The sequence below is a fragment of the Alternaria ventricosa genome (assembly GCF_023758065.1).
Source record: "Alternaria ventricosa strain BMP 2768 chromosome Unknown scaffold_6, whole genome shotgun sequence".
In the NCBI taxonomy this organism is placed as follows: domain Eukaryota; kingdom Fungi; phylum Ascomycota; class Dothideomycetes; order Pleosporales; family Pleosporaceae; genus Alternaria; species Alternaria ventricosa.
Genome location: NW_026055686.1, coordinates 708,601 through 731,857, shown reverse-complemented (window position 1 = coordinate 731,857; position 23,257 = coordinate 708,601). Strand labels below are relative to the sequence as shown.

Here is a 23,257-nt window from a genome sequence, read left to right as displayed (position 1 = left end):
CCAACCCTCTTTTCCACCTTCTCTCCAACACCTTCCTGCTCTTCAATTTTTCAGGTTGTTCCTTATACACATACCGCAATCATGAGCGACGAAGTCTACGAGGGTGCCATCGGCATCGATCTTGGTGCGTAATATTCGCGAATTACCCCACAGTGGGATACGTGTGTGCTAACAATATCGCAGGCACCACCTACTCTTGCGTTGCCAACTACGAGGGCACCAATGTCGAGATCAGTATGCGCCCGCCACTCCTGCTATCAGAGACCATTGTCTAACAATGTTTGCCCACAGTCGCCAACGAGCAGGGTAGCTTCACCACCCCCTCGTTCGTGTCCTTCACCAGCGAGGAGCGTCTCATTGGTGAGGCGGCCAAGAACCAGGCTGCTATGAACCCCGAGAACACCGTCTTCGATGTCAAGTGAGTTCTGCCGTTCAATCGTCGCACGCGCACGATCAGCCGACTGACTTTCGCAGGCGTCTCATTGGTCGCCGATTTGAGGACGAGACCGTCACAAAGGACATCAAGTCATGGCCATTCAAGGTCGTTGACCAGGGCGGCAGCCCTCTCGTCGAGGTTGAGTACCTCGGCGAGACCAAGCAGTTCTCTCCCCAGGAGATCTCTGCCATGGTTCTCGTCAAGGTAAGATCTGCGCACACACCAACATGGCGGGGCAATGGCTAACAAAATCAACAGATGAAGGAGGTCGCTGAGACCAAGCTCGGAAAGAAGGTCGAGAAGGCCGTCATCACCGTTCCCGCCTACTTCAACGACAACCAGCGTCAAGCCACCAAGGACGCCGGTGCCATTGCTGGCCTCAACGTTCTCCGTATCATCAACGAGCCTACCGCCGCCGCTATCGCTTACGGTCTCGGTTCCGGAAAGTCTGACAAGGAGAGGAACGTCCTCATCTACGATCTTGGTGGTGGTACTTTCGATGTGTCTCTTCTGCACATCCAGGGTGGTGTCTTCACCGTCAAGGCTACCGCCGGTGACACACATTTGGGTAAGTTCTGGCTGCACAAAGCGCACGCACATCATACAAGAAAAACCCGAACAGGCCTGCAGCCTACATCGACGTTAGGTCACCTACTTTGCATGTTTCCATGTTGATGTAGGCTGCAAACCTGTTCATTTTTTTCCTAGGTGGACGTGCACGTGAGACGTATACTGACTTCGTTGCAGGTGGACAGGACTTCGACACTAACCTCCTTGACCACTTCAAGAAGGAGTTCACAAAGAAGACGAAGAAGGACATCAGCGGTGACGCCCGTGCCCTCCGTCGTCTCCGGACTGCTTGCGAGCGTGCCAAGCGTACCCTCTCCAACGCCACCCAGACCACTGTTGAGATCGACTCGCTGTTCGACGGTGAGGACTTCAACGCCAACATCACCCGTGCTCGTTTCGAGGACTTGAACCAGAAGGCCTTCGCTGGCACTCTGGACCCCGTTGCCCAGGTTCTCAAGGACGCCAGCATCGCCAAGGACAAGGTTGACGAGATCGTCCTTGTTGGTGGTTCCACCCGTATCCCCAAGATCCAGAAGCTCCTCAGCGACTACTTCAACGGCAAGAAGCTCGAGAAGAGCATCAACCCCGATGAGGCCGTTGCCTACGGTGCCGCCGTCCAGGCTGGTATCCTCTCCGGAAAGGCCACCTCCGCCGAGACTGCCGACCTCCTCCTCCTCGATGTCGTTCCCCTCTCCCTTGGTGTAGCCATGGAGGGTAACATCTTCGCCCCCGTTGTTCCCCGCGGTCAGACCGTCCCTGTACGTATCGCTATCGCCAGATGACTTTGCATTCGCTGACTTTTGCACCCAGACCATCAAGAAGAGGACCTTCACCACCGTCGCAGGTAATTCACACCCATCACCACCTCTGGTGACCCTTTTCTGTGAGCCATGCTAACTTCCGAAACGACAACCAACAAACAGTTCAGTTTCCCGTTTTCCAGGGTGAGCGTGTCAACTGCGAGGACAACACCTCTCTCGGAGAGTTCACCCTCGCACCTATTCCTCCCATGGTGAGAAAATTCCGTCTCCAAACCTTCCAGCATCATTGCTAACTTCTCTCCAGCGCGCTGGTGAGGCCGTCCTTGAGGTCGTCTTCGAGGTCGACGTCAACGGTATCCTGAAGGTCACCGCTACCGAGAAGACCTCCGGCCGCAGCGCCAACATCACCATCTCCAACGCTGTCGGAAAGCTCTCGTCTGCCGACATCGAGAACATGATCAACGACGCCCAGAAGTTCAAGTCCTCCGACGAGGCCTTCAGCAAGAAGTTCGAGTCGAGGCAACAGCTTGAGTCCTACATCTCCCGCGTTGAGGAGATGATCTCCGACCCCACCACATCCATCCGCCTCAAGCGCGGCCAGAAGGAGAAGATCGAGTCTGCTCTCTCTGACGCCATGGCTCAGCTCGAGGTTGAGGATGCCCCCGCTGATGACCTGAAGAAGAAGGAGCTTGCGCTCAAGCGCACTGTCACCAAGGCTTTCTCCACCCGATAAGCGCATCACATGACGGCAGCGCCACAAGGGCGTGCAGGAAGGAAGGAAGGGCGCACGTGCAGGATACCCAGACTGCGAGCTGCGAACGGAGTTTCATCTATTGCGGCATTTAACGATAGACTTGGTGTGTTTGGTTCCTTATCTTTCATGGGTTCCCGGTATTCAGGAACGCGGAAAAGTCTTCTTTGTACTTTCACGACGATGCCTGACGAAACGATCGTAATGGATGTTCTGCAAAAGTATGCCAGCGGTCAATGTCTCTTATGTAACTCACGAGGTAGCTACATGAAGAGAGTGGAAAGGAAATTGAAATGACTTCACTGAATGTATCTTCTCCGTGCTGCCTGATGTGACGGCTACGTTGTTATGTTTGCCACCGATGGCCTTTGCGATGAGTAGCGAATACCTCCTGGCTCCGTCCTCATTCTATACTATCATCCACTTCTAACACACTCTGAATCACATCAGACACCATCATATTGAGCTCCTATGTCGCTGCAGCTTCCAATGAGTACCTCCAGGCTACATCATGATCGGCATCTGGACGAGATGATGAGCTCATGTATTCGGTAACTTCGCTAGCGCCCTTGGCTGTGGTTCGTACAGCCATAGAAATGAGGAGACACTGTTCTTAGAGAAATGATTTCATTAGGAGAGTCTACATCGACGTATGTGCGCTATCACGACTACGACAGTCACCACTTCAAGCCTTGAACCTCTGCTTCTCAATCGCACTCCCCACCAACCCCTCCCCCTTAACCACATTCGTCGCACAAACCACAATCCTGCTGCCCCTCCCCTCCCCACCACTCTCCTTCAACTTCTCGCCCACGAACCTCAGCGCCGCAATCTCAGCTCTAGTCACGCCCCCAAGGAAGAAAACAACAATAGTCTTGTTCTTCTCACCTGCACTCCCATTCAACAGCTGTCGCGCCTTGACGGCCTTTTCCTCGCCCTTTTGCGTCTCATCGAATGTGGCGCCGCGAATGTATTTGCTCGCGTCGTCGAAGATGCGGAGGCCTTGGGCGAGGGGGTTGGCTTGGGCGCTTGCGCGGGGGTCGGAGGGTGGTTTGATGGCGTTGGCGAGGGTGTGTTTCTGGATGATGGACTGGATGATGCGAACGCTGAGGGGTGCATAGCCGGAAAAGGTGTAGCTGATGTCGTTGGGGCTTGCTTCGTTGACGTCGTCGTCCCAAAGCTTGAGACTCTTGCGCAAAGGTGTGTAGTTTGTCACGCTGCCGGGTTTGGCGGGCGCGCCTACGCCACCAAGACTTACGCCGCCTCGTGGGCCCAGTAGACCCATCTTCTCGAGTGAGGCGAGAGTCAGGATGTGTTGCGGACCATATGCTTGGATGATGGCGCGCTTGAAGGCCTCCAGATCTTTCGGGCGGATGCCAGCGTTGGTGGTGGACTCCAAGCAGAGCAAGCGAAGAATGGCGGGGAGCGGTACATCGCGGTTGATGAGCTCGTTTATGAGATCGTGCTGTGTTGTTGGGTCGGCGCCGGACATGATGTTCTGCTGCACTTCCAGGCTTCGCGTGAAGATGTCGGTGCGCGTGAACTTGATGATCTCCTCAGCCAAACTGGTGTGCAGCTTCAAGCTTGCTTGCTCGGCCTGGTAGCCCGGGAGCTTGGCTACAAAGTCACGGAGCTCTGATGTCGTCTTGGTGGCAAGTTGGTCGCGCCCTGTGCTGCTCTGCAGACGACGGGCTGCTTGATTAAGCAGATTACCGACGATGGCAAAGTTCGCATCGCCCAGATCAGCGTATAAAGCATCTTTCGAATCAATCATGATCTTGCGCTTCATACTCGTCGATGCTGATCCAGTCTGGCCTTGCTGCGGCTGCGCGCCACCCGCTATGGAAGAGTCGACTTCGGTCTGGTTGGCAGTGATGTTGAAGACCTCGTCGATGAGCCCTTCGTACGTCAACTGAGTCAGTAGTACCGTAGGGAAGTCGACTTCCCGATCAACAATGATGAGGCTGTCAATGTTGGAGCTAGGTGCTAAGCCCAGGAATGACGGTCCGCCGCCGGCAGAGGTCTCACCAGCCGTGACTTCGGTACGCATACGGATGAGTAGGTCGGCAAGTCGTTTCCCATTATCACCTTTCCCGATGATACGCGGGAAGAGACCATACTTCTGTTGCTGAAGCATGAGTGCTTTGGCCGACAAGTAGATCGCGGTAGGATCCTTCTTCTACGCAAGATTAGTATGAAATCCGCACCAGATCCAGGACGCACATACGAGATAAAGATCTGACACAGCATCTTCAAGTTCAAGCGATAGCACATCATCTGCAAGCGGCACGAAGAATAGCGGCCATTCGCTCACGCTAGCTTCACCCAAGACACCCGCCTCTTCAAGCAGTTGATCCGAGGTCATAGTACGACGCGGCACCCAGAAGATGGAGAATTCATGTTCAATTTGGCTGTCTCGCCGAATACGTTTGATTTGATCTATCTAGTATGTTAGCACCGTACAATAGACTGCTCCTACATGGAGATGAAGGGCAATCCAAAAAAAGTGCTATGTTCAATCTAGGGATCAAGACTGGCTAGGCAGAGTGGGTACTGTCTGTCTAGCCTACTTTTTGACCCAAAGCTCCAAATGCCATGAGGCAGATGGGGGAAAGGAAGCCGAGGAAGCTTCACTTACCAGCAACAGCCATCACAGTCTTCGCTTTCTCGCCTCTAACGAGGAAGACGATGTTGCGCTGAGAAGAATCGACATTGTCGTTCTCAAGGAAGAAGGGCTTGTCGACGCCATATTCCTGGAGCGTAGAAAACTTGACGAGCAAGTTCAGCGGGCCTGCGAGAGATTTCTCTAGCACGAGGTTCTTCTTTCCTCTGATCTGTCCGCACGCGTTAGATGGTGCAGAGGTCTGCGACATTGACATTACCTTACACCCTCGAGCAGAAGCAGCAGCTCCCGGCGCGCTTTTTCAGTTATATCCGCCGCATTGAGAGGTGTGATGGGCGCCATCTTCGCCGCTGTATCATGAATTACAGCTATTACGAATGAGCCTCAGATGCATGACTACATGCAGTCGCCCTTGTGATGTGAAGGTCGATAGAGAGTGAGAACGAGGTGGTTGGATTTTCGGCTCTTAAGCTTTGGACCCAAGGCACGTGCACGACAGACTCTTGGCATAATTGTGGATATACGACCAACAGATGCGCGTGATGATCTTCACTTGGATATTATTATATCAAGATTGACTGTGTCTAGGTACTAGAGCTAGGTCTTGGAATCTTTCATTTGTTCATGCAGGATCAAAGTTCATGTATCATTGTAGCTACCTCGGCTCACTTCTCAAAGACGGTGCATCTATCTATAACACAGGGGTATACATCTAACCAACAAAACATACGGAGGCTGAAGGTCCAGAGTTCTCTCCTCTTCATGCTACATATGAATGACCACTTTCCTATAACGCACCCAGAGCCCGCAACGCAGTGCGTAGCTCCTTCACAGCAGTATCTGCATCTTCAAAGTTCATCGCGGAAATGGCCCACTTCGCATGCTTTGTAGCTTCCATGATAGAGTCCTCATCATTCCTGAAAGGGCCCTGTGATGATTGCTGGGGAGGGGGTTGAGATTGAGCGTATGGATTCTGGTGGGGCGTTGACTGGTACTGCGGCTGAGCAGGCTGGGAGAATCCGCCTTGTTGGTACTGTTGTTGAGGCGGCTGTGGCGAAGGCGAAGCAAACTGATGTTGCTGTGGGGGCGCTCCAAAGCTGGAAGATAATCTTTGCGGCTTTTGCGGAACTTGCGGTGGCGTTGGAGATTGGTATGGGTTTTGAGGTGGTGGCTGCTGAAGAGCCTGAGCAGGCGCAGGAGACGCCGGGTTTTGATAGAAGCTTGCAGGGTCTGATGGTTCCGGAGCTTGCGATGGCTGAGGGCTTGTGGGCATAGAAGACGTCATGGGGTCTATGTCCATTGGCGCAGTTGGTAGACCTGGTGCTGTCGTCTCTGCTGTGAATGTAGGAGGATCAGGAGCGTCTGTCCTCGGGAAGTATCCGCCACCGATCGAGACGACAGAGCCCTGCCTCGAGGTGTTGGGTTGTGATATTGGAGATACATCGTTGTGCGATGACTGAGTGTATCCAGTAGGCGCAGAAGGGAGGTTGGGAGGCGGTGGTGATACTTGGCGTGCAGAGAAGTTGGGCGACGGTTGGGTCGAGGTATTCGGTGCCGTCTCTACAGATGGTTGGTAGGGTTTCTGAGGCGGTGCGCCCTGGTTTATCCGCTGGACTTCTGGGTCGTTTGGATCTAATGCAGATGGCGACATGGGCTGCTGCGGTGTTTCCTGTACGGGGTTCGTCGCATTGGGGTCTTCGTTGGCCTTGATGGCTTTGACGATGCGTAGCGCGTGGTATTTGGCGAACTTGGTTTTGGATGTGATCTCTGGATCGTTGTTCTTCCATATCGACATGATCTCGAGGAAAGTAGACGCGGCGAGGAGGGTATCGGCTGTCTGCCTGGGAGGATGTTAGACCAAGCGACAACGGTAAGGCTATGTTTGTAGTGCGAACCCATTGACTCTGTTCTCGGCCATCTCCCTTTCTGCCTTTGCGAGAGTCTGTAGCGCGAACTGTTCGCAGTATGCGCTCGCGACCGTGTCATCCAGTAAGGCATCCTCGTTGGGGTTCTCGGCCTTTGCTTGCTCGAGCTTTTCCATGAGATCGGTCGTGTAAGCGGTGCATTCTTGGTCGGCCGAGTGCAGTCCTCCTGCGATAATTTTTTGGACTATGTAGAAGCGTACTGTCTAGCTTTAGTATACAATTCTCGTGTCGACGCGCGCGGTACTCACACCAGTAGGTGATGATGGGCTTGAATCGCTCGAGCTGGGCAGCGCGCTTCGCGAAAGACGCGAGCTGCAGGCTCTTGAGCTTTGCCGGTACTGTGTCGGCCATTGTTGGAGTAGGACGTGTACTAAGAAGACGCGGTGTTTAGTCTGGAGATGGATGCGTAGAGATGCAGGCAGCTAGAATGCGGTCATAGGCGCTAGTCCGGAGTCCGTACCCCTGTCTCCCCGCATCTCAGCTATGGCCATGCAACTTATGGCAAGCTGTTACAAGTGAAAGAAAAGGCCAACCTGGCAACTCCGCCATGTGAGGCTATATCAACTCTGCAGCGGCGCACCTCCTGCTGACTCTCCATTTCATCTACGCAACTCTACTTACACCGCAACCATGGTCCGCGCAACCACGCTGTTCGCCGCCACGGCCGCGCTGGCCCTCAATGCCCACGCCGAGAGCATCTACGGTAAGAACAGCGCCGTCGTCCAGATCTCTGGCATGGACTACGACCGAGTAATCGCAAAGTCCAACTACACTTCTGTATGTATACCTCCAATCTACTAGCAAGGCCTGGCTAACGATCCCTAGATTGTCGAGTAAGCCATCTCCAATCATCGTCACGCTCCTTCCTGACACGTCCCAGATTCTACGCGCCATGGTGCGGCCACTGCAAGAACCTCAAACCGGCCTACGAGACGGCCGCCAAGTCCCTCGCCGGTATCGCCAAGGTCGCCGCTGTCAACTGCGATGAGGAAATGAACAAGCCCTTCTGCGGAAAGATGGGCGTCCAGGGTTTCCCTACCCTCAAGATCGTCCGGCCTGGCAAGAAGCCCGGAAAGCCTACCGTGGAGGACTACCAAGGGCCTCGTTCGGCCAAGGGCATCGTTGACGCCGTCAAGGACAAGGTTCCCAACGTGGTCAAGAGGGTCAACGACAAGAACCTGGACGAGTGGCTACAAGAGAACAAGGACACTGCGAAGGCTATTCTCTTCAGTGAGAAGGGTATCGTCAGTGCTACACTACGCGCCCTAGCGATTGACTTCGCTGGCATCGTCTCGGTCGCACAAGTCAAGAAGTCAGAAAAGGCAGCAGTGGAAAAGTACGGAATCACCGATTTCCCAAGCTTGATCCTTATTCCCGCCGGCTCCGAGACCCCCATCAAGCATGAGGGCAAGGTCGACAAAGCAGCCATGGTCGAATTCCTCTCCCAAGTCGCCCCACCAAACCCCGACTGCCCACCTGGCAAAGAGAAGAAGTCAAAGGCTAAGAAGGATGCCAAGAAGGAATCCAAGTCCTCTAGCAAATTTGCCAAAGCCTCAGCTTCGCACAAATCAGCAGACTCGTCGTCAGCTGCCGCGTCAGCGACGGATGAGACTGTAGAGGAGGCTGGCATGCCTACCGAATCGCCTGATCCAAATGTCAAGGACGAGAACACCCCCGATCCCATCGAGCTTCCGGTGGAAGAGACCAAGCCCGCCATTCCTCTCGTATCCGAATCTGCCGAACTGCAGACAATGTGCTTGACCGAACAGAGCAAGACCTGTATCTTAGCCATCCTTCCCAAGGACGAAGCCTCGGAAGCTGCAGCCACTGCCATCGCATCCCTTGCGTCCATCCACAAGAAGTATGACGCTTCCGGCAGCCATCTGTTCCCATTTATCGGTGTCTCGTCCACAAACCCACTTGCTGCCACCATCGTCGCAGAGCTTGGTCTCGGAAGTGCAGATAGCGTCCACCTTATCGCCACAAACGGAAAGCGCGCATGGTACAAGAAATACTCTGGCAGCTCTTTCGGAGCTGATGAAGTTGAGCAATGGGTCGACGCTATTCGCATGGGTGAAGGCAAGAAGGAGAAGATACCCGACTCCCTCCTGATTGCTGGTGAGGAGCCTGTGGCAAAAGCCGAGAAGGTAGAAGAGCAGGTCAAGATTGAGGTCGAAGAGGTTGCAGAAGACGTCTCACAAGATCCGGAGACACCTGGTCATAACGAACTTTGAGTGGGTGTTGAAGTGAGCCTATGGTTGAGGAGTTTTCATGGAAGAAGTATACAAAATCATTGATCTTTTCGCTCAGTTAAACAAGTCTGAAGGTATCCGCTATACTCTCGATTCACTTCTGAAATTTGTGAGACCTTTTCAGGATTCGTGCTGCGTACAGCGGTACCACATTGTTCGCCAGGAGATGGCATTGACCTTAGCCGTCCGGTCCAGCCTACCACACAGCCAAGCCTCAAATCGGCTATTCACAAGCCCCTGTCACATTCCACAAGAGGTACTATACGAGACGTACGCTATAGAGAACGAACTCTAACTATCGGGAGGGGAATCGAGACCGGGCGATTGCTCCTATCCATTCCTGAGGAATGTACGAATGCACGTGCCCTTGTCTTTTACCTTGCACCTACTTACTAGATTACCTGCCTGCCTCCAGCACAACTCCATCAGCAACAGATATCACTCAACCATGATCCTAACTCTTCTACTTTCGCTGAGCGCCGTGCAACGGACAACAGCATGCCAACGAGAATTGCGTAGCCTTGATCTCGGCCAGCAGTCTCAACAACTTCCTCTAGTACCTCGCCAGACAGCGCCCTTCCCACCAGTATGGAATGAGCATGAGAAGATTCTACACACATCTTTTTCAACTACTCTTATCGATACCTGGTCTTCTTACTACACCCATGGCGACCACATTGCCGGACGCAACAAATCCATGGCGGAGGAAACTGCGAAGACATGGACGGAGAATGGGGTACCTGCCTCACTTGTAAAGTATGAAGTGTTCCTCAATTACCCGAAAGAGCAGAGTCTGGTACTGAATACGGGCAATCTCACTCAACACACGGCTCAATTGTACGAAGATGCCCTACCGGAGGACGAAACGACAGGTTACCCGCAGAGCCAAGCGTTGCCAGCGTTCCATGGCTATTCTGCCTCTGGTCAAGTCGAAGCGGAGTACTTTTACGTTGGGTAAGTGGCTCATCATCCTAGTATGAACCACATTTGCTAATCTCCAATAGTCGTGGCCACAAAGACGACTTTGCTGCACTCGTTGCGGCCAACGTCAACTTGGCAGGGAAGATCGCCCTTGCAAGATATGGTGGACCGTTCCGAGGCGTCAAAGTCCGCAATGCTGAAGCACACGGCATGGTAGCAGTTGTCATGTTCAGTGATCCTGGAGATGACGGGCCGCAGGTGGCCAAGGGACAAGCTGCGTATCCCAGTACGACTTCCTTTGCTTTGGCATGTCGCGTATGAGTTCACTAACATCAAGCAGATGGTCCAGCGCGCCAACCCTCTTCCGTTCAGCGAGGATCCGTCGCGTACATCAACGAGTACCCCGGTGATCCAACAACTCCGGGATACGCGTCAAAACCCGGAGTCGAGCGTGTCAGTCACCCGCCAAATCTTCCCAAGATTCCATCTCTACCCATCTCCTACCGCGATGCGCTACCCCTTCTGAAAGCTTTGGACGGGTATGGCACATCTGGAAAGTCCGTCAAACGTGACGGGTGGATTGGCGGTTTGGCTGCAACATATAGTACTGGTCCTGCACCAGGCACTACTCTTACTCTCACAAACTTCATGGAAGACAAGATCACGCCAATATGGGACGTTGTCGGCATCATCAACGGGACGAATGCAGACGAGACTATCATTATCGGAAACCACCGAGATGCGTGGATCGTCGGCGGAGCAGCGGATCCGAACTCAGGCTCAGCTATCATGATCGAAATCACAAGGGCTTTCGGAGAGCTGCAAAACACTGGTTGGAAGCCTCGTCGAAACATGTAAGCCTACGAAGCCCTCTCGTGACACTCGAAGCTAACTCGTATCCAGCGTCTTCGCATCCTGGGACGCAGAAGAATACGCCCTAATCGGCTCAACAGAATGGGTAGAAGAACACGACCCCTGGCTCGCCGCTACAGCAATAACCTACCTCAACGTCGACATCGGCGTCGCCGGTCCCCTCCCCGGCGCAGGCGCCACCCCCGAACTTCGCACCATCGCTCAAGAAGTCATGAAAAAGGTCGTCTACGGCAAGAGGACTCTCTACGACGCATGGTACGACCTCTACCGCTTCCGCCCCGAAGATAACGGCTTTTCCAATCTGGGAAGTGGGAGCGATTACACTGCCTTTCTCCAACTGGGTATCGGTGCGCTTGACTTCGGAATGGATGCATCGAGTACGACACCGGTTTATCACTACCATAGCAATTACGACTCGTATCATTGGATGAAGAGTATGGTTGATCCAGACTTTAGTATTCACGCTACTGTGGGCCAGTTCATCACGCTGTTGGCGTATCATCTAGCCGATGATGCTCTTATCCCTTTCGATATGGATGCCTATGCCCGCAACTTCAATTACTGGATCCGCGAGCTTGTGGGAGAGACGATGGGAAGGCCGGATAGCGGTGAGCTTCAACGTCAGATCAAGCTTAACGAGCTCGCGGCTGCGGGGAGGACGTTTCAACAGGTCGCTTCCGACTTTGCGGACCGGACGGCCGAGAAGACCTTTTTGGAGGATGAGGTGAGGGTTCAGAAGGCGAATCGCATCATGCGCGATGTGCAAAGGCTGTTTGTGAGAGCAGAAGGCTTGCCAGGACGACCATTCTACAAGAACGCGTTGTATGCGCCGAATCGGGATGATGGTGAGTAAAGACGGAAACGTTGTGGATGTTGACTGACGAGACGCAGGGTACAAAGCGCAAATGCTTCCGGCGAGTATGGAAGCACTGCAAGATGGGAACTTGCCGCTGTGTCTGGAGTGGAACGTCTGGCTGACGGAGGCGATTGTCAAGGCGGCGAAGTTATTGGCCACAGTTTGAGAAGGTAGGCAAGGAAAATGGGACCTCATTGCGCCAACCTAATTAGGGTAGGGTCGTTGCTGATGTCGCAGTATCGATCATTGGGAGTAACTTTGGAACGCAGTCAGCCCGTAGCACGTGCAATATTCCATCGTCTCATGTTCCAGTAGAGTATAAATACCTCTCAATCACTCCCTTCTATCCTTCTCCTCCATTCAAAAGCCACAACTTTGTTTCTCAAAAACGCTGGCACCCGAATTCCGTGTGCTATTCGCTATTTTCCACCGAAAAGCGAAGACAAAAGCTTCATGTCTGCCCTTCTCCGAAATCATCATCAAAACCACTCATGTTCCTGGCAGACCAAAACTTCACTTTCTCCAATTCCTCGAAGCTTTCCAAAATGGCGATCAACTCAAGCGATGGTCTCCACGCCGGCATATACACATATTCCAAAATTCTTCCATCTTCTTTACATTTTCCACGGTCCACCGATCAATTATCAAAACAGCATTATACCATTGACATGGCGCGCTCCAGTTTCCAAAATCGCACGCTATACGATGATGTCTGCTCCTCGGCTCGACCACCAAAATTTCTCAAAGTCTTTGTTATGTTCCGGGTCCCTTCTTGCCGAAATACATTGACTTTTGGAAAAGTGCCGGAGAGTGCAGGAACAGCTACAAAAACAGACAAGATTTTCCCTCATGTTGTGCGTCGCTGCGGATAACGCCTATATATAAACCTCCGCCAGTTTCTCCTATACTCTTTACGCACACCGGTAATGCTTCTCTTTCTCAAAAATCGCACCCTAAAATTCGATGGTGCTCTGTCCCGAAAATGAACCGATACAACTGCATGGGCAGTTCCTTCCGCCTTTGAGTCCAAGCACTCGCCATCTTTACTGGACACCAAAAAAACCATCCGACAAGCACATGGCCTTTTGGGGGCTTCACTCAAAAACTAGGGCAAAACAATTCATGTTTCGGTCCAGAGATCTGTGCTTCGCGATATAAAGCCGCCTACTTTCGCGGCTCTCTCACTCTTCTTCTTCCTACCAAAAGCCTCTTGCTTCCAAAAATACCGTGTTCGCTCTCATGTTTGACTAAAACACTTCCGCAAACTCTTCATGACATGTGCGGCTCTCCGAGTATCAAATATGTACGATTTCACTATATGGGTGCGGCGTCGACTTCCTCCGAAAATATACCGATTCGCCCTGAATGTCTGAGAAGTCTGGCCTGCGGCTCCAAAATGAACAGAGTATTCCCTGATGATCGGAGAAGCCGCTCTCTGAGCTATCACCGTATATAAACCTTGTCTACTTCAGCCTGCTGCTTTCTTCCACAAATCGCCCAACATCTTTCACCACAAAGTAACAGAGGAAGCTTCGATGGCTCGCTCCAGAAAGACTCGAACTATCAGAACATGGTCTGTCTGAGTAGATCTCTAAAAGTCATCAGTTCATCTGACCATATTTCTGGTCGCTATGGACTACAAGCTACAAATTCCAAAATACACGACGGTTTTCCTATACTGCCGTATCATCAGACCTCGCGCGCACATCGCTATGGTCTGGTGCTCTGGCTCTTTGGTCGCGGGTTGAGGGCCAGACTTTGGCTTTCCTTCCTCTATCTTCACACAGCGATACGCCTTTCTTTAAAAGCAATGTTGATGCTAATCATGTTTCTCCGAAAACACCCAATACTACTGGATATGTTCGCTGCTGTGCGTCCTCGCCCTGGCGCTCAAAAACAATGTTCCCAAAGTATCATGAAAAGAAGAGAGTCGCTATTCTATCACGCAAAACTACTACACAGAACGCTAATGTTCCTGGGAGAGCAAAAGCAGGACAAAATCAAAGGTATGTCTGCCTTCTCGCTCGCGACTTCAAATATAAAACCAGATCCTGGCTTCTGCCAATCTTCTCATCTTACATTCGTTCCCTGCATTGTCCAAAACACGGAAAGCTCCCTTGCGATGAGAGACCCAAAAGTTGACGACGATGTGCCATGGCTGCTTCGCTGCGCAGGTGGCTTTCGGAAACAGTGTCCAAATCCCGCTATGCGCTTGGAAAAACGCTTAGTAATTATCAAAACGAGGAGGACGTTCGCATGGTTATATAAAATCAATACATGAATAAATTATGTACTTGAAGCCTGGAGTGTCCTGATTCTCATAGAACTCCCAAGTACGCCGCAAAAGTCAGATACAAGGCGTCTGATGGAAGACACGAAAAAGCTGCCGATCAACAAGATCATAAGAAGGGAGCGAGTGCCAAAAATCGCCTATATAAACGTCTCATGGACTTGTTGAAGTTCTCTTCTTCATCACACATCGCAGTGCCTGTTTCCAAAACTACACGACAATACTCTACATGGTTTCAGCTTTCTCTCGGAGACGAAAATAACTATTTCACGGCTGCATGATCGACACGAAGCATCAAAAAGCTGATTGCCTTTCGCCATGAAGCAGACTGTGAAAACGACGCCTAAGCCCACAATACAAGATTGCATGTCTCCTGAATATTCTTCGACTTGAAACTACTATGGACTCAAGCCATGCAGAATGCCGCAAGTTGGACTGGCTACATCAACACAACAAGTTCCACGAAACTTTCTATCGCTCCCAGTCTCATGCGCAATACCTTTCGCGTACCTCCAAAACCACGAGGTCGCCTTCCTATGGCTTCGCGCCTGGACTCCCGCTCTGAGTTTCAGGATAGCAGTCAATTTCTTCGGCACAACTCCGTTCACCATTCTTCCTCAACCAATTCAACATCATGACACCCAAAAACGACTTGAGCAACGCAGAATGTCTCCTGTCGAAGATCGCGAGCCCCAAACACTTCGACACAGATCAAATTTATCAATTCCGTGTACATGTGTTGGAAAGAAATTCCGAATATCGCGCTATGTGAGATTGTGGCAAAACGAGATCGTGATGCGACAGGACGATGAAGCTCCGAAATTGCTCCAGTATCCGCATCTAGTTAGCACCTGCTAAAGCGATACGGATCATGTCCGCGGTATCAGTTTCGCTATCACCTGATCTTGGGATCGTTCTTGAGGTATATAAAGACCACACGAGCTCGATCTTCCTTCTTGCCTTGCACCACATCCACTTTATTCTCTAAAAACTATGACAAGATCTACCATGCCTTTGGCCCCCTCCAAAAACAATGTTTTGCTTAGTTATGTCTTTGCTGCCACGTTTGCTGTTCTAAAGCACAAAAAGAAAAACGGCCATGTTATATCGTGCGATGGTTCTACCAATATCAGCAAAAGCCACCGTAGAGGTCGATATGAGTAACTCCTGCGGAAAGCTTTGAACAGTACGGAACGAAACACATAGCGAGATGCCCGACGTGAGAGCGACGTCGCACTCGTAACAAAAAACCACACACAAGACTCTCGCATGTGCCGCTTCTCCCTGCCATGGGTTTCTGCACCGTCTATAAAGCCACCTCTTCGCCATCCTCACTCTACCTTCTTATACCTCTACATTGCCGCGACATTACCAAAAACTACGGAGTTCGGCGTTATGCCGTCCAAAAACTTCGAATTAGATTCCATGTGCAACCCTTCCAAACAATTCTACAATTACCTGATGCTGGCCTGGCCTTCTTCGATCACGTCTACTCGAAAACCAGAAACCTCGATGTGATGTGGCGCGGAACTCCAAAAGCGGGTCTGGTGATGCCATGGCTGGAGCGATTGTGGAACAAAAAGTCTTACCACATCGACAAAAGTGCCTGCGCGTGTGAACGAGACAGGAATAGCGCTTGAACGGACCATGAGGGTATATAATACCTACCTCACTGGCTATTCCTTTGATACATCTCTCATTCAGGCCTTTTTCCAAAACTGGACCCACCCAACCCTATGTGTGTTCTGAAACACCTCACCCGATGGCGATGCATTTGCGCCCGCAATCCTTGATCCTAAATCACCCAACGTCATTCATGTGGCGATCTGGAAATGGGCGGCGGCGGCGATATACACTGCGTTCTGAATCGATCGGGTTGAGAAAGTAGATTTTGAAAGCCGTGCCACTGTGAAGAACATGAAAAGACTGTTTGCTGTGTTTGATGTGATCCCTACGCTGTCGTGATTTCATGGTATACTGGTCGTGACTTTGAGAAGGTGTCTGGTATAAAGCGAGACTGAAATTGCATGGCATGACATGAATCAATGCGTCGTGTGCTTGAAATGATGGATAACACTGCGCTGTTACCGTCTGAGGGTCCAAATGCGAGGGCAGACAGCAAATGGTAAGAATGATGACCCTGGATATCGTGTACATCCTTGAACTCCAACATGTCCGAAATCGTTCGCATGTGTACCATCAATAGAACTCCTTCCAGTTTCCCCATATGATGTCTCTTTCGTACTTCTTCATAAGCTGACCCGTGGGATCTTCACCCTTGACATGTGCCCACGCGCCTGCGAAATGCAGGACGAACTTGCCCGGCTTCCACTCGCCCTCTTCATTCTCGAAACATGGTATGTCCTTTGGAAAGGCGTTTAGCCTTGACTGCGGCGCCACGACGTGTCTGCTGGCATATGGCTGCTCTTTGAGCAGTTGCACCATGGCGTCTTGCTCGCTATAACTCTTGCTGTCGTCACTCTTCTCGGCTTGGTCGCGTATTTGGAGTGCGCGACGGACAAATTCGAGCGATCGGTCGTGCGCGCGCACAAGGAAGGATCCAAGGTTCAGGCCGTTGCAGTCGTGTGTGAAGATATAGTCGACTTCGTTCGCATTCTCGGCCTTCTCTAACTCGTCTCTGACTACGTCGGCGACTGCGACTCCGGTGTCAGTGATGAGTGTGTCGAAGTCTAGCCACCATATCCAGTCGTATTTGTTGGTTTTGACCAGCCGCTCTACCATGTCGAACTTCCAGTATACAGGACTGCGTGGCTCGGAGTGAGCTTCGAAATCGGTGATGAAGTCGTAGCCGTGACGTCGCGAGTAGTCTGTTCAGTCTATGCGTCAACTTCATTCCGTGCGATGTTTCGACAAGGCTGGGCTTACGGTCTTTGTTCTTGAGCGACAGATGGAGGTACGATCTCTGGTCTGTGACAAACGTCACGACGGCGATCCGTGACGGCCTATTATCTCCTTGGGCCGGAGGCGGCGGCGGTGGTGGAGGCTCTTCATGGCTCGGTCCTTGACTAAGTTGCCATCCTAGGAAGACGAGGAAGACAAGCAGGACGAGGAGCGACGGCGGTATCTGCCGCGCTGAGCGGATGAGCATGTTTGTGGCGAGCGCAGTATGCCTAATATGTGGGAAGGGGTGGAATAACAATCTCGCTGTCGCATCTAAACAGCCGCACAGGACATGATTATCGTGAATGGTAATACTCGGGATGGGAGCCAAGCGTGCGAGGTGCGCGGGATTGGATGCGGGACAGAAGGCCAAAGGGGAGCCATCGGGCCCAGGTCGAGAACATGCCCGGATTTCAGCTGCGGAGGTGGCCGCGTGTCCAAGCCGGGATGGGGCCAACGGCAGTAAAAGGGACGAATTTGAATTTGTTGTAGACGATTGATTGCAGGTACATCCAGGCCAGCAACTCTCCGAGTGGTCAATACGAGATACGGCGGGAACCAAGTGGAGCGTTCGCCCCAGGAACGCGGTGCGGTGCCTGAGGTGACCTCACACCCCGCTGGCCAGTGTTCGAGCTAGGACCACCATAGCCCCAGCCGCCGCTTTGTTACCAGCCACCTTTGTCTACTTTGGATACAAACATGAACCTCTGTACTAGTATCGCACCAACACTGACATCATCACGATTTAATCCTCCCTGAATCATCATGTCTGCTTTTCGAGGAGGACGTAGCGGCGGCGGCGGGCCACCCAAGGGCCAGTTTCTGAATGGTGTTTGGCACTGTAAGTCCAACATTCCCACAAGACATGAGCACCACTGACAACGACTAGGCGACTGCAATCCCCGACTGCCAGCAGTACACTTCGAAACTAAGAAAGCAGGTCCGAATAAGGGAAGATGGTGTATGTTGCTTCTACTTTACCTGTCAAGGGCTAGCTCTCTAACGCGCCCCAGTTCGCTCTTGCCAAAAGCCTCAGGATGCCGAGGACCGATGCAAGTTCTTTTTATGGGATGATCACGCGCATGCCAGGGAGCAGAGTGCCCTCGCAAACAACTCTCGCACCGAACCCGGCCCTGCCAACCCAGTCACGCCTTCCCGACGTCAACCCTCCCCTCCACCACCTTACACTATCGAAACGGACCCGAACGCATCAAGTCGCAAGCGAACACGACCTAGCAATGATGATTTCGATGACGAATATGGCCTTGGGCAGGTTAACGATGATGATCTGAATCAGGTCATGGTCGAGGCTGAGACGCCGAGCAGGGCCGCGAGGACGACCAACTTCACGACCCCCGCACCCAAACGACAGAAGCTCCCATGGCAGATGGAGACAGGCAGTAGCTCCAGAAATAATGGGCTACAGACGCCCCAAACCGACCGAAGATCCCCAGGAGACAACCCGTTCGCACCCAGACACCCAACACCCGGCGGCGCTCTCTTTACTCCTTCATCCAACATTGATGCGAACGAGCACCATCAGACCGCAACCCCGTCATCTTCCTTTGACGCGACTCCCACTCCAAATCGGTTCAGAAATGCAATGAACGAGGACGTCGTCAAGGACGTGCTCGATCTCCTGCAGAACAACAACGTGCACCTCGCAGAACCTGTACAGAGTGAGCTCAAAAACCTACTTGTTCGACACGCCAAGAACACCGAAGGATACAAGAGAGGTCGCGACGTCAGCCGTAGCACAGTCAAGGCAAAGGAAGCGAAGATTACGGAGCTGACATATCGCATCAACACACTTGAAGCTGAGCTTGAAGCGGAAAAGGCCATGGTCAAACATCTTCAGTGGGAGGCACAACACGAGTTGGACACCTGATCGCCTCGAAGTGCACGATCCCAACATTCGGCCTGGGCTCCACACATCAACCACAACAAGTCTGCGGGTTTCGTCGGTCATGTACTCGAGTGGAGCACATCGCCAAACGTCCATGATATCACTGAAAAGGCCCACCCCCAGATCAAACACTGCGTATGTTACCGAAGTGGTGGGCTGACCCACTGTTGCCGACGTGCTGCCAAGCATGGCTCACCACACTTGCGTCGTACGCGAAGCCAACGCGTCCGACGCGGATCGCATGGTACGCCTGAAGTCTGCTATGTCGGCTATCGCAAGGGACTGTCGGACCTTGCCACCGTTCCCTGTTCATGAAGGCGCGTTCGATGAAGGGACTCGCTCTCGCCCTGTGCAATGATTCCCTGAGCACGCCATCAGAGGTTGCAATTCCTCATAAGCACTCGGATTGCTTGAATGGTAAACGTGAATCAATGCGGAAGAAGGAGCGATCGTGACGTGACAGCTGCGGCGGAACCGAGCTACGCCCAGCATTGGCACGCGGAACTCGGCATGTAGACAGAATATGATTTGTCGGAATCCTTTCGACCCCGACCATCTTACGTACGCCAGGCCTTTGCCGATGAGCTTTTCTCCACACCCTCCCCGGCGGAAGCTTGGCTATCAACGGCGGCCTCCACCGATCCACTGGAAACCATGTTCTTGTCCCATGAGGTTTTGTGAATTGCCAGCAAGAAAACCCATCTTGCAGGAAAAGCTTGTTTTGTGTCATGGTGATTGCTAACGTCGGGGTTGCCGTAGTCGTACCCCGGTGTAGGATCGGGTGGGTCAACCATGCGATGTGAGCTGGGAAATGCAGGGAAATCGCAACCCATTACCAACATCAACCGAACGTGGGTTTGAAGAGATTGGTACGATCTTGGCGGACGTAGTGGGGCGTTTGCCCTGAACAGGCTACAAAAGTACTTCACTTCTCACATGTAATGGCTAGGTCCGCTCACATTTCACACTCTCCCGAAGAAGGGTCAATTTGGGATCTTTGCTCCATCCCGATACTTCCGTTTTGTTGATGCCCGGCCCTCTACACCCCACCTCAACTCTCGCTAGATAGCTGTTCATACAAAATGGCGATGCAATTCCTGCGAAAGATAGGCAGCTACCTAGCGCCTCAAGCTTCGAAAAGCGAAGATGGCCGTGACCAGTGGCCCTCCAGAGCAGCCTTTCTGCTCGCTGCCATGGGCGGCTGCGCAGGACAAGGAAACTTGCTCAGATACCCGAGTGTGCTGTACAACAACTATGGCCTCCAATGGTTCATTCCATATCTTCTGGCAGTTTTCCTCATTGCTATTCCGGCGCTCATCCTAGAAGTGTCAATTGGTCAAGCGTACCGTGGTGGTACCGTCATTGCCTGTAAGATAACCCATGTGTCGAACACGTATGGAATACCAACTAACCATCTGCCGCTAGTCAATAACATAAACCGTCGTCTCAAAGGAGTCGGTATGGGGCCTGTTATCGTCAGTTTCCTTGTCGTCCAGTACTTTACTGTTAACTTAGCATGGTATGCAGTGTCTCCAAACAATATTGACGTCTGGCCTGTATTTACTTTGTCACCAGGATCATGAGATACTTCCAAGAAAGTTTCACGAGTCCCTTGCCATGGGAAGGCCGCATCGAGGACTTCTACTACAAAGACGTTCTTCAGCGCGGAGAAATCAACGAGGGAAGCCTAACGCCGGATGGCAATTCCGTAGCTTCATTCACCGGTTATCCCAACGGAGCTCTGATCGGCTCAACTGTAGGCTGGAGTATCTTTGTATGGTTCTTGATCTGGATATCCATCTTCCGTGGAGTCGGCATGACCGGTCGCGTCGTCTACTTCACCATGGGACTACCCATCGTCACCACCATCATCTTCGTTGGCCGAGCGCTGTCTCTTCCCAATGCGAGTGACGGTGTTGCTCTTGTTTGGAGAACTTGGAGGAGCGACCAACTCGCCTCGGGAGTCGTGTGGCAGACAGCTGTTGGCCAAGTCTTCTTCTCCACCGGTATCGGCTTCGGATACTTCACGTCGTACGCCAGTTACAACACAAAACACGCCAACGCCGTAATGGACGCTTGTCTTATCTGTGGTAGCAACGTACTTTTCGAGAACTTCGCTGCATTCGCCGTCTTTGGTGTTGTAGGCTTTCTCGAAAGGTGGCCACAGGATGGCGAGCGACTTGGCGCCTTTGTTGTGGGTTTCTTGACACTGCCTGAGGCAGTGCTGCAAATGCCTGGAGCCAACTTTTGGGCCGTGCTCTTATTCTTTACGCTCATTGTGCTCGGATTCAGTTCGGCTTTTGTCATGCTCGACGTCGTCGTCACGCTTATATGCGACTCTGGCATGGTCAAGGCTTCGAGACCTGTCGTTGTTACTGCGCTGACCGTCCTCTCATTCTTGATGTAAGCAACGACTTCCCGCTTACCCTATGAGAACTGCACACTGACTATGACAATCTAGGTGTCTGCCATATTGCACAGAATTCGGGTACTACCTGCTCGATGGTATCGATCGCTGGGTCAACAACGTTGCTCTCATCTTTGTCGTCTGGAGCGAAGTTTCCAGCGCTACGACTGTGTACCGATGGAGAGACATCGTTGACCAAACTGGCCTGCCCGCCTTTGTCATATACAATGTCGGTTTCTTTGGCGGCCAAGTCTTTGGTATTAGTCTTGCGCATGGTATCAGCCGACCTGGAGCAGGCGCTGGTGCTGGTATCGGTTTCTACTTCCTCATGGCCATAATCGCTGTTTGCGTGGCAAAGACCCCCGACGCCCGAGCGCCTTCCTTCTGGCACCGGAATGCTTTCGTTCGGAAGTTCTGGTTCCTCGCCTTCTACTCGGTAAGTCGCACCAACTAAACCACCCCGATATTTCAGTCAACTAACAAACACGGCAGGGTAACCAACTCCGTCGCGACCTGAACGTCATCGTTGGTCAGGGCAAGAACTGGAAGATACCAGCCTTCATGCCATTCCTCCTCCGTTATCTCAGTGGACCCGTCCTCGCCATCATATTCTCCTTCGCTTTCCCCGAATTCCACACTCTACGGTACGACCCGATGATGATTGCCGGATTTATTTTATCCATAATCACTATAATCGTGATCCTTCTCGGCTTCATAATGCCTCGATACTACGATGCTTTCATCCCTACGGAACGTCGTTACGAAGGAACCGAGCTGACGGCACCGATGGAAACCAAGGGTGAACTAGCTGGCAGGCCCATTGCTGAGGTGTCAAGCGCTGAGCAAGGACACGGCGTCATGAGAGACTCGTCATCAGGGCAAGAGGTGGATGCTCACAAGCATACCAACCCACCACCGTACACACCCAAAGAGCACATCAAGACGACCGGATCGAAAAAGACCACAGCTGGGATATAGGTTTTAATTTCCCTCTCGCGGGAGCCCGATGGATGGGCCTCAGGCGGCGCTGGCAGCGTCGCTTTTCCTTGTTTCTTTAGGTGGTGACTTCCTTTTAGCGCAGTGTTTGCGACATTTGTGGAAGGCAACCGTCATATATGCTGAGAGCCCAATACCCAGAGCCCAGATTATGCCAAAGCAACTAAACTCTGCTGTTTGCAGCACACCCAATGCGACTTTGCCGACCCAAGCCCTGATGTTTTCTCCCTCACCACTGGAGTACTGCTGACGAACTCTTGCTGAAAATTACACGATTTATCGTGCTTTTTGAGAGACTCAGTCTTCTATACTAATCGTCATCTGGAAATTTTGCGCCTAGGATTTGAAGATCAAGAGACGTGCCTGCGGAAGATCGGGCTTCTAGCGCGGTAACTTCAGATTCTGAACTGATGTCAACACGGCCAGAGTTCATATGGAGACCCACTCGCTCGCAGAGTCCTTGCGCTTGCCTACACACGCCTATCAGAGTACAGCCCGCTTACAAAATAATTTCGCGGGACGCACAGCTCTCCTTCTGGATGGCCCGTACCGGTATTGATCCTCCGCAATCACGATGCCGCCCTTCCGCGTGATACACTGCATAGGGCTGTCGGTATTTCCAGATTGCTATCCATATATCTAGATGAAGACATATGCATGTCGGGAGCCAAAGGTGGCCGAATCCGGGGCAAGCGAGAAGCTTGTTTTCACGTGGCTGCAGATCCGCTGACGCCAGTGCGGCATAAGCCAAGCAAGCACGCGGACAAAGAAAAGGACCTGGAATGAGAC

At 52.2% G+C, this 23,257-nt stretch overlaps 8 protein-coding genes across 8 annotated transcripts; 5 read left to right on the top strand and 3 right to left on the bottom strand.

The window, feature by feature from the left end:
- Positions 1–81: 81 nt before the first annotated feature.
- Positions 82–2,500, top strand: SSB1 (Heat shock protein ssb1; the record flags this gene model as incomplete). Its single annotated transcript, XM_049342255.1, has 9 exons — positions 82–124; positions 184–234; positions 292–418; positions 475–640; positions 695–1,004; positions 1,184–1,764; positions 1,817–1,850; positions 1,930–2,018; positions 2,072–2,500. 9 exons carry the CDS (start codon positions 82–84, stop codon positions 2,498–2,500), a joined length of 1,830 nt encoding a protein of 609 aa, XP_049200407.1.
- Positions 2,501–3,203: 703 nt separating this feature from the next.
- On the bottom strand, positions 3,204–5,483 carry J4E93_004326 (uncharacterized protein; the record flags this gene model as incomplete). Its single annotated transcript, XM_049342254.1, has 4 exons — positions 3,204–4,697; positions 4,746–4,957; positions 5,157–5,352; positions 5,406–5,483. The coding sequence occupies 4 exons, from the start codon at positions 5,481–5,483 to the stop codon at positions 3,204–3,206; spliced, it is 1,980 nt and encodes a 659-aa protein (XP_049200406.1).
- A 445-nt stretch (positions 5,484–5,928) lies between these two features.
- On the bottom strand, positions 5,929–7,417 carry J4E93_004325 (uncharacterized protein; the record flags this gene model as incomplete). Its single annotated transcript, XM_049342253.1, has 3 exons — positions 5,929–6,982; positions 7,037–7,265; positions 7,315–7,417. The coding sequence occupies 3 exons, from the start codon at positions 7,415–7,417 to the stop codon at positions 5,929–5,931; spliced, it is 1,386 nt and encodes a 461-aa protein (XP_049200405.1).
- Positions 7,418–7,696: 279 nt separating this feature from the next.
- Positions 7,697–9,300, top strand: J4E93_004324 (uncharacterized protein; the record flags this gene model as incomplete). The annotated part of the gene is made up of 3 exons (XM_049342252.1): positions 7,697–7,843; positions 7,892–7,899; positions 7,947–9,300. 3 exons carry the CDS (start codon positions 7,697–7,699, stop codon positions 9,298–9,300), a joined length of 1,509 nt encoding a protein of 502 aa, XP_049200404.1.
- Positions 9,301–10,015: 715 nt separating this feature from the next.
- On the top strand, positions 10,016–11,965 carry J4E93_004323 (uncharacterized protein; the record flags this gene model as incomplete). Its single annotated transcript, XM_049342251.1, has 4 exons — positions 10,016–10,272; positions 10,323–10,525; positions 10,580–11,093; positions 11,143–11,965. The coding sequence occupies 4 exons, from the start codon at positions 10,016–10,018 to the stop codon at positions 11,963–11,965; spliced, it is 1,797 nt and encodes a 598-aa protein (XP_049200403.1).
- Positions 11,966–16,457: 4,492 nt separating this feature from the next.
- Positions 16,458–17,367, bottom strand: J4E93_004322 (uncharacterized protein; the record flags this gene model as incomplete). Its single annotated transcript, XM_049342250.1, has 2 exons — positions 16,458–17,086; positions 17,145–17,367. 2 exons carry the CDS (start codon positions 17,365–17,367, stop codon positions 16,458–16,460), a joined length of 852 nt encoding a protein of 283 aa, XP_049200402.1.
- Positions 17,368–17,924: 557 nt separating this feature from the next.
- Positions 17,925–19,047, top strand: J4E93_004321 (uncharacterized protein; the record flags this gene model as incomplete). Its single annotated transcript, XM_049342249.1, has 3 exons — positions 17,925–18,000; positions 18,049–18,120; positions 18,173–19,047. 3 exons carry the CDS (start codon positions 17,925–17,927, stop codon positions 19,045–19,047), a joined length of 1,023 nt encoding a protein of 340 aa, XP_049200401.1.
- Positions 19,048–20,147: 1,100 nt separating this feature from the next.
- J4E93_004320 (uncharacterized protein) lies at positions 20,148–22,450 on the top strand (the record flags this gene model as incomplete). The annotated part of the gene is made up of 5 exons (XM_049342248.1): positions 20,148–20,433; positions 20,491–20,584; positions 20,641–21,468; positions 21,527–21,908; positions 21,965–22,450. 5 exons carry the CDS (start codon positions 20,148–20,150, stop codon positions 22,448–22,450), a joined length of 2,076 nt encoding a protein of 691 aa, XP_049200400.1.
- Between the last annotated feature and the right edge of the window lie 807 nt (positions 22,451–23,257).